Genomic DNA, 18,589 nt, shown 5'->3' with positions numbered 1-18,589 from the left:
AAGGTTCACATGACTCCTGGAATGTGATGGCTTTGGACTGGAAGAATATGAAGCATAAAAGTTTTTCTTTCGGAGATAAATATGGTTTGATATGCACATCTTTAAAAGGTATCCTTGTGTAACTGTCCAAGGCCCTTTTATATACTTCCTGTCAGCACTTAAGTGCTGATTTACTGGTCCACCATTCGTATATTGTAACAGGAAAAGAAATACAGGGAGCTTGACTTAAAGAGTTCAAATTTACCATACAGCAGATTCTTTCAGATTGCTTATTTTGTATTCCAAAAGACAGGCAAACATACCATGGTTGTTCTGAAATGTAATCCTTCTGCTTCACTTACCTCACATTCATAGTCCGCATATCCACAAACATTTCAGGAAAGTATTATCTGGTGTGCCATGTTTCACAAACTGCCCGTACTCTTGTGTCAAGTAATTAATTTCTGGGTTTAAAAGTATACCAATTGTTCATCTAAAGGTGTTAAAGGTCATGGAATGGCTCTCATGTGCTCTGGAAAAAGGGATGATATGGTGCTGGTGCCCTTTAAAACCTGCATTTACCACTGACTGTGACTGGAATTCACAGTACTCCCCTCCCTGTATTTAAAATGGGTAATTATTGCAAATATAGCAAATAAATGTTTATACTGGTAACAATTTTAAGGATGGTTAATTCTTCTTCAACTTCCTGTACTCCAAGTCTACAAAGTTTGACCTTTGGCTTAGTTTCTGGCCTTTGAGTACAGGTTTCTTCCGTTCCAAGTTTATTTATTTTGTTATCTACAACAGGTATTTCTAGAAGAACGATCATGATAAGGACTAAATACAGGAAGACAGATTCAGTTAGCATTGTCCATAAAATCTTTTGTATGTATTTCTCTATGTACTATTACTCTGTAAAGGATACAATTTTTCAATTTGATCATCATCTCAGTGCATTATTGTATTTCTCTCTGAAATAAGCAAACTGATTTTTTTATTCTTACAAAAAGTTTATGATTATCAAAAATAGGATCCCAACTGTAAAGGGACGTTTAATACAATGCAGAAAAGGTAAAATGGAAAGGACAAGAGAAAAGGGGACAAAAATCTTAAATTATTCCCCTCAACACACACTAGGCAAGTCAGGTGGCAACTTGTGGGCAAAGAATCACTGACAGCTAACCTATGGGAGCTCTAAATTTCACCATAAACAATGACAGTCCACATTTACCTTGTCTGGTTGGTGAGCTCTCTTACCAAGAAAAAGTTTACAAGCAAATCATATCTATTCCATTCACAGCAAACAACTAGGAAGATTTCCCTGCCATGCTCAGTAGTATTCGGGCTTTCAAATACTTACTATGGAAGTCAGAAAGCATCCTTGACATATATTCTAGCCTTTAGGATTTTGTTTTAGAGTCCAGCTTCTTTTTACAATGGCTCCAATACCATCTACAGCTGCTATTTGACTCTCATGCTCAATACAGGCTCTAACAGCAGTAGTTATATTCTCTATGCCCTCAAGAATTGACAGGACTATACATCTGAAAATTAAAGGCAAAAGAGTGACATCTAGTCTCAGTTTTCTTCATATTTTTCTAAACCTTGCTGTCTTTAGAAACAGGAAACAAGTGAGATTTCTTTTGATCCTTCCTCACATTTAATGTATTTGAATGAAATGATCAGAAACAGTATTGGTATGTACTGGTATACACAGTATATAAAAATATACCTTTTTACATAGCTACAGCTACAGATCTTTAAATAGTGTTTTTCATCTGTACCAACATTTCCTGTTCACCTCATGTATGTTTTCCTATCGACAATTTCCATCTTTGTATCATCTTCTCTCTTCTCTAATATTTTTTACAGAATTACTCTCAAATACATTTTTAAACACATTTCTCTCCCTTTTTCTTTTCAGGAGTTGTTTTGTGTGTATTTTTTTTTCAACAAAGACCAACAGTATAAAGTACAGGAAAACTATTTTAAAACTTCTTTCACAAGTGTTTTAACAATGACCCTGGAAAAAAGTTTGAATTCTCTCTATTTTCTTGTAATATCCAACTTATCTAAAAAGCATTTCCCCCCGCAAAAAAATGTAACGTTTGCTCTTAAAAAATTACTTGCCAAAGAAACCTCTGAGCAGCTAAAAATAAAATAAATAAAAAGAAATCTTCCCCCTAAATTCTCTATTCTTTCTAACAACTTCCTTCTAAGTTATGTATAAAATATTTTAAGGCACAGAATTTCAAATAAATTGAAGCAGCTTGATGAGAGGAAATATTTATTTTTCTACATCATCAATAAAAACACAGGTTAGTGTAGCAGGCAGTTTAGTAACAATGCAGACAGTTCAAGTAACAGTGACCGAGCAAACTGCTTTCTGATAGACCACCTCCACATTGGAAATATGATGCAGAGAACCCAGAAATAAAAGACAACTTATTTTGTTTAACTGGTTTGTAGTTCATGTGGCCTTTGGCCATTTTAACTATATATGGATGTGACGAGGACCTGAGAAGTGTGAAAATTTCATTTCAATCAAACTCTGTACCTGCAGGACTAGCCACATTAGACTCTTAGCTTTAAAAGGTTAACTTCTTTTTGTAAGGAAAACAAACCACATTTTTCTTACTTCACTTCAAAACTCTAAATCCAGAGATGGTTTATTTTGACTTCTTCTACACCTTTTGATTTTTAAATGTTTTTCTAGTAATTTGGTGCACAGAAACTTTCATAATATTCCAGGCTTTGTTCTTAATAACTCCTATGCGAAGTGCCATGATTATTCCTTCTAATTTGCGCTGTTTCTATAATGAGGAAGCACCAGTAGTCATTTTCCATTCCATATAGATCCTGTCACTATCTTTTTTGGAACTAACTGTCCCAGCCTAATTTCATGTATTCTGCAAGTGTACATATATTGCCGTGCAATTCTTTCAGATTTTAAAATCAGATTAAGAACACCAGAGAAGATACTTATGTAGGGTTTTCAGTTTTAGGTTAATCCAGAACCTGCTGCAGCAGAAAAGTGATTAGTTTTTGTAAAATATTCACTAAAAAGTACTTGAAATTTGCAATGCTGGAAAAAAGCTTGAAGATGATATTGGCAAGGTCTACATATCTCCCACTCCCCTGGGACCTCACCCCTTGGAGCTGGGTGTTAAATGGGGACAATTTTAGATATAGTTCAGAGAAGCTATAATCCAGCTAATGATTACATGATCCAAGTCACTGTTGTACAATATAGTGAAAAAACAAGACTGGATTCAACATAGATCATCATGGAATTCCCTCTTATATAACCTGCAACTATTTACTACTATTCTTTAATCTCTTATAAAATCAATTTATAATAAACTGAATTTAGAATTTACCATCAATAATATATTTACTAACCTTATATACTAGTCTTTTATGCAGTACTGTATCAAAAGCCTTCCTGAAGTCCATGTAGAATAAGTCTATAGCTTCACCCCTTTCAGCTCTCACTGTCACCGCCTCAAAAGAAGTTAATTTATTTGTTAAGCATTATGTCCTCTGTGCTAATTTGTGCTAATTATCTTTGATTTGTCTGTCATTAACGACTAGAATTTTCTCCATTATGGAAGTCAAATTTCAAGATTAGAATGGTTATTCCCTTGCTTTTTTTTTTTTTTTTTTTAAATATACATGTAACATTTTTCTTTCCACTGAAAAGATTAAAAATATTTTATGTCTCAGAATTATGGAGTCATGGCAACAGCTCCACAGTCAACATAAGACACTTCCCATTATAAGACCAATTTCGACACCTCTTTTCTTCTGCCTTCAAATTAAAAAAAGATAATTTTCTATGAAATTTCATGTTGGTAAACTCCTGCCAGAAGTGATGTTTTCTGTGCAAAGCCAAAAGTGGATATGACCAGCCATTTCAGAGATAATGAAAGAAAGTAACTGGCATTTCATTTCCAAATGTTTACCATTCCTCCCATTGTATATCTCAGAAACAACCTGGTTTTGGAGCTCTATCTTTAGAGCTAGAATGCATGTGATATACTGAATTACACAGAATGCACAATTGAAGAGTTATTTGTTACAAAAAACAGAGTATGAAACACTACTCTACTGCCTGAATATTACAGTCAATCCTGGCATTTTCAAACCACAGGAATTCAACCCCCAACTACGCTACCAATTACTCACCACTACAAATTGAAGTGGTTCCATCTACATAAAGATCACATGCATTAACAATGGTTATATTAAAAAAACCTTCATAAAAATGGAATTATAGTTCACAATAATATAGTTTCATCTTAATGTCATAAATAACAAAATCCAAGCATTTGAAAGGGAGAAAATTTTTAAATCAAGGTTTCACACTGTTCCAACCTTTAAACATTGATCCAACCTTTAAACCAGAAATCCTTTTACAACCACTCATCCTTGTGGACATAAAATTCTATTATGGGCCAAAAGCCCTCATCTTACACACCTATCAATTATTTGGTCCAGAGAGACTTACCTACAGAGAATCTTCCAGTGCATCTCACATCTTTATGGGGCAGTTACACCAACACTTCCCCCTTATCCCCCAAAAGACCAGAAAGTTGACCCTTCCACATACCAATCTCTTACTATGAACAACAATTCATCCTATTCCTCATATAGAACCATAAACAAATACCATCCAACTTTGAGCTAAAGAGATTAATCATCCCTAGTCACCCTTCCTGTACAGACTAGCAACACTACTAAACCTCCTGTATTGGCTGGGAGGATGACCGACTGATTAACCACCAGTTCAAAACACATATACTTGTGATGAAGTTAGAATAGGGTATGTTGTTATGGCCTGATGCTCATTGATTCAGCAACCTGGATTCACTGCCACCAGAAAAACTGCCATTTGTGTATGACATTTAAACTCACAGGTAAGGGATAGCTCACAATGCACTTTTAATAGAGTAAGCATGACATGAATTGCTACTTGCATTGCAGTATTGAATTGCTCAAAGGCACCTAAGCAAGCATTAGGGAGTTTTGTACTATTCCCTGTGCTCACACAGAGAAACACAAGGTCTTTACCACGAAGAGTTTACAATCTAATTTAAAATGGGACTCAATGAGAGGAAAGGGAACAGAAATAAGAGCATAAGTTTACACAGACTATATGCATAATTTGGTTTTAAATTTTTTAAACTTTGCTGAAATTGATTTTCTCTCTTTTATAACGTGGGGATCTTTTTAAATATGTCAAGCCTTCACTATAATCCAGGACTTGAGAGTTTGAGGTCTATCTTGAACATATCCATCAAAGGGTAAATTAACTGCTAAATGAACTCTATCAGATGTCTACAATCCAAACTGACAGAATATAACAGTCTCTGGGGAGGACATTTGGGCCTTTTGTGTCAGATCACAATTCTTTGCAGCTTGAATTTGTCACATGGCAATTTCACATGTGGCAAATTTGATATCTGATGTGACAATTTCATATTTGATGTGACATGTCAAATGGCAAATTCTTCAAGCCTGGTATCTGAGGCAGGACTGTGGAACATCTGAAGGCAAGAATTCTTATTTTCATGTACCTGCTCTTTGCCACAAGGATCACACTATTGTTGGTATACAGCAAGGATTAATGAGCTTTTCTGAAAATGCTTTACAAAATCTCTCCATGGAAGATGCCAAGAGATTTCTTGATTTAAAAAAAAGGAGGCTTTCCACAGGGTATCAAGGTTCACTGATCAATTTTTCAACCTCTAGTCTTGCTTTTATAGTATAAAATATCTCAAATAGTTGCCCTAGGATGCACCGTGAAAGTGATTAAGGGGTCACTGACTTGAGATCTCAGAACGTGTGGGCTGTTGCTAAGAATGCTTGAATTCTTGAAGTATTGGCTGCAAATGTGAATTTTATTAGATAAGGGCAGAAGATGTAAGATGAAATCCAGGTAGTCATTCTGAATACATTTCTAAAACAGGTCTGGTTAGCAGTTCTGGCCCATACATGACTGAAACGTTTAAGTAATAATTTGCCATCACGTAATAAGGGCTTGGACAAAAGCTATACTGTTCCCAAAACAAAACAAAACAAAACAAAAAAAATCTTATTTTACCCTTCCTCATGCAAAAACAATCTTTCCCCACTTTTCCCAAAAGGACTGCTAATTACAGAAGCATCATGAGACACAGTGAATGTATCTCTGGATACAGAATATGCTATACTTAATCTTAACTTACAAGGCAAAAGTTAGGGCTTGTCTATGCAGCTGGGTAATATGTTCTATGATCACTAAAGCACGTTAACATGCTGTGCAATTAATTGGTCCATGTAGACCCTGTTGATGCACTTTAACACAGTGCTGTTTGAAAAAGTACTACATTAAAGCACATTTGGGAACCTCTAGTGCACAACAACAGGGTTTACAGGAACTAATTACTGTGCAATATGTTATGGAGATTTAGAAATCACACCCCCATAGAGTGGATTACCCCACTGTGTAGACAAACACTCAGTTTGGTGTTGAAAGATCATTTAGTAGTGAAGACATGTAAAAACACAATGATCTGTAGTTTAAGTTTACTATACTCCACAAATACAATGGACTTTCCAAATATCTGATGTCTGCAGCCATAGGCTATGGACTACTTAAAGCCCTAAGGAAAATGAAAATGTACTTAATCTAAATCAGGAAAAAACTAAAACAGAGCATATATGACAAAGTAGACATAAGGGAGGGAAGGGGCAGAAGATGGAAGACTAGTGGTTCAGGGGAAGAGTAAAGCTTGTTTGAGAGACCTTCACATTGTATTTCCATACTTTCCAATGCCTTTTTGGAATGTAAAAACTATGTTTGGGATTTCTAGGCTTTCCAAAGTTTCACTTTTATTTTAATGAACTGCAAAAATTAAGACACTTTTCAAAAAATGTTATCTGCTCAGCTCCTAGTTCAAAAAAGATTTTTGCTTAGGTAATAATACTAATAGTGTTTTGCATTTTTAAAGCACTGTACAAACACATTGACTAATCACTGCAGACTTCAGGTGAAGTAGGAGAAATGTACTTATTTATACAGGAGTAAACAGAAGGCACAGAGAGGTTAAGTGACTTACCCAACATCACACAGATCAAATCAACAAAGAGAACCCAGGTCTCCTAATCCCAGTACTATAGAATCCAATGCTCCCCAGTGTTATTTTTCCAAAGGACTTTTCATCCTCTCATGTCTAGGTGAGTGGCTAATAATCTTTATCACCAAGGCCCTGTGCACTCTGTGGTGGCATCAGATAAATTAAAAATGTGACATTTTATTCATTTTCATATTTAATTCAGTAATAAAATCAATGAAATACAGCTGAACTCTGATTTTGTGATAATAAATTCACTGCCCCATGACAAGTCATTTGTAAACTAGCTGGGGAGTCACTATTCTGTGAAGAAAAGTGAATATGACAACAGTGGTAAATTATGCACATTTCTAATCCCCAGCATGGGTGTTCAATTATGACAAGATGTGTAGCTGTAACAAATTTATAAATAGGGCTGTTCTTTTTCAGCTTCATTTCTTTCATTTTTGGGGTTTGATTTTTAGCAATTTGAATCTTATATAGCTGTCCAAAAATTAGGGTTTAATCGGGGCTTTCTCCTTGTATATACTGTACTGAGGAATCTGTTATATACATTCCTCATTACAGTAGTATATATTGTTCTTTAATCTATTAAAATCTAAATTCAGGTGCTCTAATTATAAACCATTTTGGAGAATTACTGCATAATCCTACATAGAATAAATCTACCTAACACATGAACAAAAGCAGAACCCAATTTGAATTGGGACTGTCAGACACAACAAAAACCCAGTTCTGAAATCTCTGGCAAGTTTCTCACACTAAGATTGAGAATTGAAAATGAAATATATTTCAACAATATACCATGGTAGAACTACTTCTAAAAAGCGTGTGTGAAGACATTTATAAGAAATAAATCAGACTGCACAATATTTTGGAGGTGGGTTTTCCTATAGAACTGTGGTAATACTTACGTAGATTTAGTTTTAAAGTAAGTGGAAAAAACTCACCTGCTTTCGGCGCGCCAGCTCCTCCTCTTCTCGTCGTTTCCTCTCTTCCTCCTGCTGCCTCCTGAGTAGCTCCTCTTGTTGTCTTCGAAGTTCCTCCTGTCTTTTTCTCTCTTCCTCTTCTCGTTTCGCCCTTATTTCCACTTCTCTCCTCTCCTGCTCTAGCTACAATTATATAAAGCTACAATTAGATACAAGATTAGAGTAGGTGAAACACTCCTATAATCATTCTTTGCAGTGATTCCTGCTGAGACTACAGTAGTTTAAAAGATGGTGATTCTACCTGGGACCACAGTAGATCTGAACTGCCCCCTATGGACTACATTCCTATAACATTCTTTACAGTGATTTCTTGGGGGGGGGGGGGAAGAGGAGAGGCGGCGCGCGGCGGCAGAGGGGAGGGTCTATCAACTTTTTGTCCTCCAATTAGTTCTCCTGTACCAGCTCCTTAAAACTATTCCTGAATTAAGAGGGTACAAAGAGTTGCTGTGAGGTTATTCCCAAATAGTACATCCTACACCATTTTGTACTGTGACTCATAAAAGATACTGGAATAGCTGTGATTGGCCCCAACAATTAGCACTCAGTATTCCCTAAACTGATTCATGCAAGAAGCATTGGGATTAGAGTAGCAGGAAAGTCTGTTATGCTCCTACCCACATCTGACAGCAAAGGGGGGAGTTTAATTTGAATGTTTAGGTTTGACCCAACACTCAAAATTGGATCATCAATAGCATACTTCTATAGTGTAACTAGAATTTTTCCAGGATGCATGACGGTCTCTGACCTTCGCGGCTTTGGCTTTCTCGAGCTGCTGAAGTTGTTCTAGAGCTGGTCCCTGAGCTGCAGCATCAATAGGGAGATCCCAGACACTGCTTCCTTCCCAGACTGGAAAGTAAAGTAAAGCAAGAGCATATGGACAGTATATTAATTAATATTTACAAGCAACAGTAAGCATACCAGCAGAAGCCAACTAGAGAGGGAAGTCATGTTTACTTTGGTTACTACTACATTACAAATACTGAAAACATAACGGTGTGCTGCACTTGTAATTATGTTCGGTAAAAGGCCATACTTCTTTAACATCCCAGGGAGCAAAGCCTGATCACCGCAGCACTTTCCTGGGAGGCACAAGAGCATCAAGGTGAGTGGCCTAGGGTTGGCTTTACCACCAAATCCTGGACAAGGCCCCAGCTGTCCAACCCTCCTTCTTCTACCAGGGTAGAAGCCCCTTTGTGATGTAACGTAAAATGTTACAAACTGCATCTCTTTGGCTGAAGATCTGTGGTGATGATAAACAGCTTTATCATCTTGTCCTCCTTAGCCATTCAAAATGGAATTTGTCCTGGAGTATGAGGTGAGTTGAAGATCTGTTTTTCATTTCTAATGAAATACCCAAACAATCAATCTATTTCGCTTCCAGCAAGTGTCAAAAAGGTATGCAATCGTTTAAAAGAAAGGTTCTGGACCTTGGGACTTCGCTCAGGAGATATTCTGCTACCCTAGAAGTAGTTTCTTACCTGTGGATTGTGAGGCTGTTGACTGAAGCTCCCAAATTGAGCCAGTGTCTGGCACTGACACAGACCTCGTTACAGATGGCATCAAGTTCTGTTCAGATATTCTGTAATACAAACAGGAAGATTCAACATGCCACCTCCAAGAACACATCTGCTCTGAACACAGAAAGGGAATTTTTAGTTCAGTAACTTGTCATCGCATTTTTCTTCATTCCCCTCCCTAAAAGCCTTTATTTAAGACAAAAACCTGATGCTACGCAGAAAGTTCTCTCCTGTCTGAAGACTGCTCAGTTAAGTGCTGGGTTAGTCTCCCAGGATGATACTGCAAGCAGTAGTTCACAGGCTATCTGATCAGTGGCTTCTAAAATTCTAGAATTGACCTACCTGTGCTAATTGAATTCCAGCACAGTGTTTGTCCTCATAACTGTGTTTTACCAATGCTGGTCAGAACTTTGGTGACAGTTTTCCTCACAACAATGCCAAGCCAGAACTTCAACTGGAAGAGTGTTCTCATTTTCATAAGTCTTCTCCCAAATAAAAGCCATGGACAAAAAGGTATTCGCTATACATCAGCTTTTTTCTACTTCACACCCACAGTGCCGGGAAAAAAGTTGAACGCACAACCCTAGATATGGCCAAGTAATTCTGAACTAAGTAATACTCAACTAGATACATGTAGGCAACAGGAGAACATCACACTAACAACTACAGTCTAAGATGGATATTAATCAGTCAAGGTATGTACACTCACCTCATCTTCAGGGCCTGGAACTGTTGCAAGAGGACAGCCAGTTGTTGCTGCTGTTGGGATGAGAGGGCTGCTTTTTGCTGCTGTGCCAGCACCTGTGCATACTGTTGTCTTCAAAAGAGAAGCAGAGAGTCACTGGAATTTGTTAACTGTATCTAACTATGTAACATCCAAGTTGTGTAAATCCCACACTATCATCAGTCTCCATCCAATCTAATCCCCCCTAATCCAACAAACCAATCTATTTGTACTCACACTGATTCCTGAAGGACATGACAAAATAGGACATAGGAAAAGTCAGGGCATAAAAATACAGTAAAGTGCCCTATGTGGGCAAAACAAAATTTCCCCCTCACTTCTAGATATGTAATCTGACTATTCCTTTTCAATTTGCAATTCTATACTGTGTACCATTCCTACCTCCTTCTGCACTTCCCTTTTCCAAAAATTGATAAAGAGATTATTCATATGCTAACCTTACTTTTGTAATTGTCCAACTAGCTATAAAATATCTAGTCATGCCCGCATTCCCATTAGAGTCACAGACCTCTTGACATTAGCAATCCTATATTAACCATCATTCACTTACAATGAAACTGGCATACATCTTAAGCGCAATTCAAAAAAGCAATCCAATCTTTAATTGCTTTCTTTACTCTAACCTTCTGCCATACAAGTTGTTAGAAATGCATCAGGATCCCAAGGACTACAATTCCCACTTCAGTGGGCAAAAACTAATATCAAGCTGCAGTCTTCAATAGTTCCCCGCATCTCCAAGAAATAACATGTCAGTAGAGTAGTAGAAGAGGTTTTTCTCCATGGGGTTTTCTATGTGCCTCATAACGCTGAAAATGTTCTGTCCTACACCCAACTCCAAGTCCGCAAAACAGTTTGCAAGGAGGGTCAGGATTTATTTTTTGACCAGACTCGCACTCGCACTCTCGCTCTCTCTCTCTCTCTCTATGCTCAAATTCAACAGCAATGGCATATATATTTATATATATTTATATATATGCCATTCCTGTTGGAATTTGAGCATTCCCAGCCCTACTTCCCAGGGAAACAATGACAAGAAGCTGAACCCAGATTATTAAAACTGCAGAGCAGAACACAGCCACTGGCAATTCTCTGTGACTGGTGATCTTACTGTATCAAAAACTGCTGGTACTGGAGGTGCTGCATTTGGTACAGGGCCGTGAGTTCTTGTTGTCTAGTTAGTCGCTCCTGGTCCATCTCACCCTGTGTTTGGAAATAAGCCACTATTAACTGTGTGAAAATTTACAACATCTAATATTGCTCTCAACAGGTGATGGAAAGAAGGAAAATGATACACCTATCAATGCATAAAGATCAGAATGTATTTTGATCAAAACTTCTGACCATGCAAAAATATGTGCAGTAGCTGAAATAGGCAGAGATGCATAGCTTTTATCAGACATCAGGACTAAGCCCAAATGCCTTGATATAACAAAACACTCACTTAAAGCTTTATGCATGTGCTTAAAATTAAATGAAAATAGTGGCTCCACCCCTCTCCACCAAAAGCTGCTCTTTTCCAGAAGGTTCCAACTTTGATGCTGAAAGCACATGTACTTCCAAGATCAAGGATTTATAACAGTACTCAAAGAATAACATTTTTAATTTAAAAAAAAAAATCATTCTTTGACTTATGATGATTGTCAAGTGCTTACCAGCTGTGGAGGTGGTGCTGGACCCGGAGCGAAGGGAACCCTGCCCCACATTTTCATGATGTCTCCAAGTGGCTGGAAACTCTCATCGCAGGCTCTCTTTACCAAGAGGGACATAGTAAAATACCCAGCCTGGAACCACTCTGCCATTTCCTGGTTACTGAAGGGACCTGCAATATCACCAACCAATACGTGGAAGACACAAAAGTCAAGTTCAGCATATAGGGAACCAAGTGCACAGAACTCTTAAAATAGATACAATATCTAAATGTCAGTGGCTCCCGCCTTCGAAGTCCACCTTCCTCTACTGTTCTGAATGACTTATGGGATTGCACATGTATTCCAGATTCTAGGTCTGTTCCTTTAAATAATGGAGTTAATTCAGCACTTCTGACAAAGCTAATGTATGTGATTTATATGGTGCAACTTGTACACCATTTTTCTGTATAATTTACACGGTTTGGGACAATATTTTAGTAGAAGCCAGGTGGATGGAAAGGGAAAGTTGCTTCCCTTGTAATTCTGTTTCTCTGAAGATACTATGTAAGATTCTTGCTCCTGGGTTTCAGTTTCTTAGCAGAAAACTGTCAGAAGTCCCTCAGATCTCAAGGCTATTTTATTTTAGAAGGTAATCATGTAGAGAGGCAGGACCGCACCTGCTGGAAGCAGCACTTTCCCCCCCTACTCACCATAATTGCTGCCAATTGAACATTCCAGTCACTTCTTTCAAATGCAATGAAGACACACTCTTACAAAGCCATTCAAGATAACCAACATCAGATCAAAAATATGGAGAGAAATACCCCTGAAAAATGGTAACCTCCAAAGTGAAGGGAGAATAGAAGGTAAGTAAGAATCCTGAAAGAGGATGTCTTCAGAGAAGAAGAATTATGGACTAAGTAATTTTCTCCTTTTCCAAAGATACTATCTGTGGAGAACTCTCCCCCCTGAAGAAGAAGGAGAACCAGGAAGGATATCCCAGAAGTAAAACCACCTAAGTAGCTGGACGGTGTTCTCTTTTAGAGATCAAATCCAAACAATGAATTATCCTCAATGGGCCTGCTCTTCATCAGATTCCAATGGCCGATGTGGCACAGCCTCTGATGGGAGGCCTTTTCCAACTTCAGTCAAGGAAGAACTGACAATCATTCAGAAGGCAGTATTAACTTGTGGCAGTAGATGTCAAGCAACATCCTGTGGGGGCCTGGCTTACATTCTGTTCCACTATTATGGACTTCATCAGTTTAAAAACCTTTAGAAACAGGAGAACTCTTCCTATTTTGAGCTAGGACCCAGGAACGAGAATGCTGCATAGTTGGCATTTTTAGAGAATATATTCACTTTGTTTAGAATGCAAGCTCACCTGGGAAATTCCTTTCCTACACCCTTTATGTCCAAAGACTTCACAGAGGTGTTTCATATCACCCCTAGAAGCTTGAAGGCAAGCAATGCCTGTGATGCTGGGTCAGGTACAGACCCCTCTCGGAAAATCTATGTAAAGTAGATAGTTTGCAAAATTGCACACACTAAATTAGGTTACCTACTTACAAATTGAGAACATTTGAAATTAGGCGTTTGACCAAACTGTAGGGAATAAACTTATTCTATGGCTTCTCCAGTGTAATCTTGAAAGGGTGCAATTGCCAGATATACAAGGCCTAAAAAAGGATTTCCAAGAAAGTTTCTCCCTCTTTAGACCTTTGCATACTAAAAGCCTGTACAGTAGGATGCTCATAGCAGTGAGTAGGAGCCCCGGAAGAAGAATTAACAAAATAACTGTACATATTGCAAGCCACTGAGACATGACCTGTAATTGAGATGTTTTTGGTATAACTATTGACAATGGTTGCAATGGCACAGAATGGAATCTCTACTTTGTAGTGTCTAGAATGTATAAAGACAAAGTTGCTACCTTGCAGATTTCCTTGTATGAGTTTGACATTATTTGCTCCCCAAAAAATCATTGTTTCTCATCTGTATCCCAGTGAAGTGTATGGTAATACTGCCACCTAACTTGAGATACAAACCTTAATTAATCTGTCTATCAAGGTTTTTGGTGGTGTCTTTTCAACAAACTACCAGGGAGTGCATTGTTACTACTGCTTTGCATGGTTCTAACATATAATACCCTGATTTCAACCGTCTACGTTTGTTTCATTAGAGTTTAGTGACTGAAGCCCAGGGGCTACAACAACCACCTTGCAACCATAGTTAAATAAGACTGAAGGCAAGAAAAAGTAGAAATCTTTAATGGCCTTGTTGATATGTGCCCACTGGAGAGTTTGCCCACACAATACTAGCAAGTCCTAGAGCTACATTAAGAAGCTTACTACTGACCAGGATGTAGCTGACTGTTGAATCAAGTCAGCAATTTTCAATTGCATGTCACTGGAAATTAAGACATCATCTTCGGCTATGTTACTTTCAGGTGTTGCACTTTCAGTATTAGAAACAGATGGCTGTTCTCCATAGATCCATGCTATATGCTGTTTTCCTCAAAAGGTCTCAGATATATAGAGGACCTGGAATAGGCAAATGTCTATTCCCAATTTCCACAGGAGTGGTAAAGACTTTGGGACTAAAAGGGAGGGTTTATACTTGAAGCATTACATGAGGTAACAGAAATGTAGGTAAATGGGATGGCTCTCTCAAATGGGTTATGTGCTGGTGTGTTTAATTTTAAAGTCTACTGATATCAGTAAGTCCCTTATAGAGACTGCTTCTACTATGAACTTTCATTTCTAGCTCAAATATTTTGCAGCTGTATTGTTTGATTGATCATGCACAGCTCTCACATCCCCATTTGTCTTTTCAAAAATGAAGTACATACCACAGTATTTCTTGCTTAATGGCATTGTTTCTACATCTTCATCATGTAGAAACAGCATATATGAAGCAAAAACTCTATGCTGAGCGTCTTTCAAGCAACACAGTTGAATCCAATAAAAAATACAAAACCAGTCAAGTCACGCTTACAGAAAGAGATTCATATGATGAAGGACAGCTGATGGGAAAACAAAGTGAAAGAAATAGATACTTTGGCTGCCTCAAATGACTCACAAGGCCTCTACAATGCCCTAAAGGAAGTCTATGGCCCTCAAACTAATACAGTTGCATCTGTCAAGAGTAGATGGTACTCAATGTTTTAACAGACAAATGTGATATCATTAATCACTGGAAGGAGCACTTACAAATTTATTGAACCAAACTGGAAATGTCCATTCCAATGCTCTACAACAGCTAGAACAACTGCCAATACAAAAGGAAACGAGTTTGCCAATAAGGGCAGAAGAACTTGATAAAGCAATTAAAACAACCAGATGCAGGAAAGCGCTGGACCTAGATGGGATTTCCTCCTGAAGTGTTCAGATATGGTGGCACTAAGCTTAAAGTAGCACTTCTGACCTTCCGTAACACATGCTTGGAAAAGCAAAATCTCCCTCAGGATTTCAAAGACATTTATTGTTATAATTTACAAAAGAAAAGGTGAAAGGGCTGTTTGCGATAATCATCATGGTCTAGCTCTGTTATCAGTTGCCGGAAAGATCCTGGATAAAATTCTTTTAAATAGATTTTAAAATGTATCAGAAAGTGTTCTTCCTGAAAGTCAATGCAGTTTTTGGGTGAATCAATGACATGATTTTCTCCATGTGGCAATTACAAGAAAATGCCCTTGAGCGACATCAAGACCACTTTGTCATATTTGTCGACTTTTCAAAGGCCTTTGACACAGTGGATAGAGAAACCCTATGGAGGTTGCTTAAACTATATAACAGTCCAGAACAATTTGTTCAAATAATACAATAATTTCATGACTGGTAGAGTCTCTGTGACGGGAAATGTTACTGACTTGTTTAATATAAGCCATTGTATAAGACAAGGCTGTGTCCTTGCTCCCATACTTTTTACTATGTTAGCTGGCGTCCTCACAATGATGTCAGAAAAAACCTCAGTTTAGGAGTCTATATTCGCACTAGAACTGACAGGAAGCTATTTAACTTGGCTAGATCACGTCAGGTCCAAGATGTGTGAAGAATGCATTAGAGAACTTCTCTTTGCAGATGATTCAGCACTAGTTGCTCATTCGCTCACAGACACTGAAGAGATAACCACTTGCTTTGCGTCAGCAGCAAAACAATTTGGATTAAAGATAAATACCAGTAAAAACTAAACTTCTTTACCAACCATTGAACAGAAAATGTAGGCAGTGATGCGTCATACCTGAAGTTCTTGTCAATGGGGAAACCCTTAAATGTGTCAACACCTTTATATATCTAGGAAGCACAGTTGCTAGTGACAACACCCCTGATGTAGAAGTTGCATAATGCATTCAGTCAGTCTCCAAAGTGTTTGGAAGCTTATCGAAATGTCTCTGCATCACTAAAGCAACTAAGATGAAGGTCTATCATGTTGTAGTCCTGACTGCACTTCTGTATAACTCTATATAGGTGACACATCAAAAAGCTTACAGCCTGCAACTGAGACATCTGCGGCAGCTTCTAGAAATTAAATGGCAAGATTGAGTTCCAAACACAGAGGCATTGAGAAGAGCTGGCATGCCCAATGTTGAGGCACTTATAGCAGCTGTGCAGCTGAGATGGCCAGGTCATGTTGTCTGAATGCTGGATCATCAGCTCCCAAAGTTTCTCCTCTATAGTGAGCTCAAAGAAGGGAAACGCGATAGAGGAGGGCAAAAGCTGCACTATGAGGACATTCTGAAAAGGAATCTGAAGAAAGCAAATATTAACAGAGAAGTGGGAAGAAGTTGTCAGAGAGATGTAAATGGAGATCTGTAGTGTATGATTTTATCTAGGCAGTTGACATGCACAGGGAGGCAGCATACCAATAGCACCATCTTCAACAGCATAATATCAAGCAGCTTTCCAATTTCTCCTGCCCAAACTGCACAGAAGCTTTATTTCAAATGCTGGACTTGCTTCTCATCACTGAGCTAACAAGTGCTAAATTTCCCTCCTCCACAGTCATCATTGAGTATGCTGGACAGCTGACACATATCTTTAATCCACAGAAGATGGGAGATGTCAACTTGCTCTCAGGAGCTTGTCTGAGGACATTGATGCCAGGAATATTACAAACTTATCTTCCATGTGTCTCAGCAAGTCTATTGAATATTCTTCAATACTGACAGCTAGACCTGCAAAGGTCTATAGATTTTCTGTCCCACAGTATCAGATTGTCTAATGAGCTACTGACAAGTAAGAAGACAATTTAAGATTTGTTATAACTTTAACATACAGAAGAGTCTAATGAGCCAGAAGGTAGTCTACAGGGCATGGGATGCATTGATGGGTAAATGGATAGCTCTTGTAAATCTCTTTCACTAGAGCTGCAAAATCCCTGCACCAATGTCTCTTTTCCTCCCTACACAGCAGCACTGCTATCTTTTGGTACATTTTTGGGGTTGAATAAGTTTGGTGTGAACTTCTCTTAACAGTTCTGTGAAGCAAAAGAGGAAGTGTAAAGGGCACAGACCTACCCTGAATTTCTCCTTGTGGATCCTTGTAGTACCACTTCTGCATGGCTTCATGGAGTAATGGCATGGAAGAACCCTTTGCTCTGTGCTCTTGAAGTTTTGCTGCTAGTCTCTCATCATCCAATGCACTGTCCTGCAGATATGCCACCATTTTTTCTGCCTGCTGCAATAGAGAACGCAAGAGACATATTAGAAAATACTGCATTACAATTAGTTCGCACAGATGATGGCATAAGATGAAACTAACCAAAGAGCCTGGTGTTGAGCACAAACTTGTACAACACCTAGACAATGGTCAAGAGCACTGCAGAATCTATGATTAATACAAGGCCAGGTGGTATAGCACCAGGACTCCTGAACTCAAGTCCCACATTTGTGGGCTACATGGAGGTTGACAAACTAGAGAACTACACCTTTAATAATTTACTCCACACTTCTACAGCCACTCTATGCAAGGCTTTCCAATTGCTTTAGAAACACTGAAGTCTCACAATAATCCTGTGAAATAGATATTGTGCCCATTTTACATATGGATAAACTGATGCAAAGAGATATTAAAGGGATTTGCCCAAGGGGTCTCATACAACCAATGCAAGAGTCAAACAGAACACAGAAATGGGTATACTAGCATGGGAGAAGCCTCATCTACTACTACTAACTAGACTATTCTTCCTTTTATTCAGCTGTTACAAAATGCAGTTTACACGGCAGGGAAAACATGCATATCTGAAACTTTTTCTTATATGATTTCTAAAACACTCCATCACACGATCTAGGCATACAGAAAAGTCTACTTGCTACTTAAAGGCTATGACACTTGGGTTAATTCATGATATATTACTGAATGGAATAGCTAGTAACAGACTATACTGGTGGGAGAGGGTAACTGATAGCCAGATTTATAGTGATGCACTTGACTTAAGACATTTGCTAAAGGAATAAATTGTTACCTGAACTCCACTGGAAGCAAACAGTGTCAAAGGGAACCTCAAATATTAAGAAACTGAACTACATGCTTTGATTCTTTCCCAACATAATGACTGTAGCACAGAAGCAGCCTGCATATGAAAGGATGTGAAAAACTATCGCTCACAA

General features: G+C 38.2%; 1 protein-coding gene across 6 annotated transcripts in view; it reads right to left on the bottom strand.

The window, feature by feature from the left end:
* The window catches only part of GIGYF2 (GRB10 interacting GYF protein 2), a 140,993-nt gene that overhangs the window by 17,187 nt on the left and 105,217 nt on the right, over nt 1–18,589 (bottom strand). For all 6 annotated transcript variants that reach the window (XR_010918142.1, XR_010918140.1, XR_010918141.1 and 3 more), the window contains 7 exons: nt 17,498–17,657; nt 12,004–12,170; nt 11,460–11,551; nt 10,316–10,423; nt 9,568–9,668; nt 8,835–8,935; nt 8,051–8,212 (listed from right to left, as the gene is read on the bottom strand). Coding sequence is in view for 3 of the 6 variants with exons in the window: in XM_067538799.1 (XP_067394900.1) it covers nt 8,051–8,212; nt 8,835–8,935; nt 9,568–9,668; nt 10,316–10,423; nt 11,460–11,551; nt 12,004–12,170; nt 17,498–17,657 (891 nt within the window). In the remaining 3 variants the exon portion in view is untranslated. The remainder of the gene's footprint in view (nt 1–8,050; nt 8,213–8,834; nt 8,936–9,567; nt 9,669–10,315; nt 10,424–11,459; nt 11,552–12,003; nt 12,171–17,497; nt 17,658–18,589) is intronic.

The sequence above is a fragment of the Emydura macquarii genome, unplaced genomic scaffold, assembly GCF_026122565.2.
Source record: "Emydura macquarii macquarii isolate MOO-44397 ecotype Brisbane River unplaced genomic scaffold, CSIRO-AGI_Emac_v2 contig_499, whole genome shotgun sequence".
Classification (NCBI taxonomy): Eukaryota; Metazoa; Chordata; order Testudines; family Chelidae; genus Emydura; species Emydura macquarii.
This window is presented reverse-complemented; position numbering and strand designations above follow the sequence as displayed.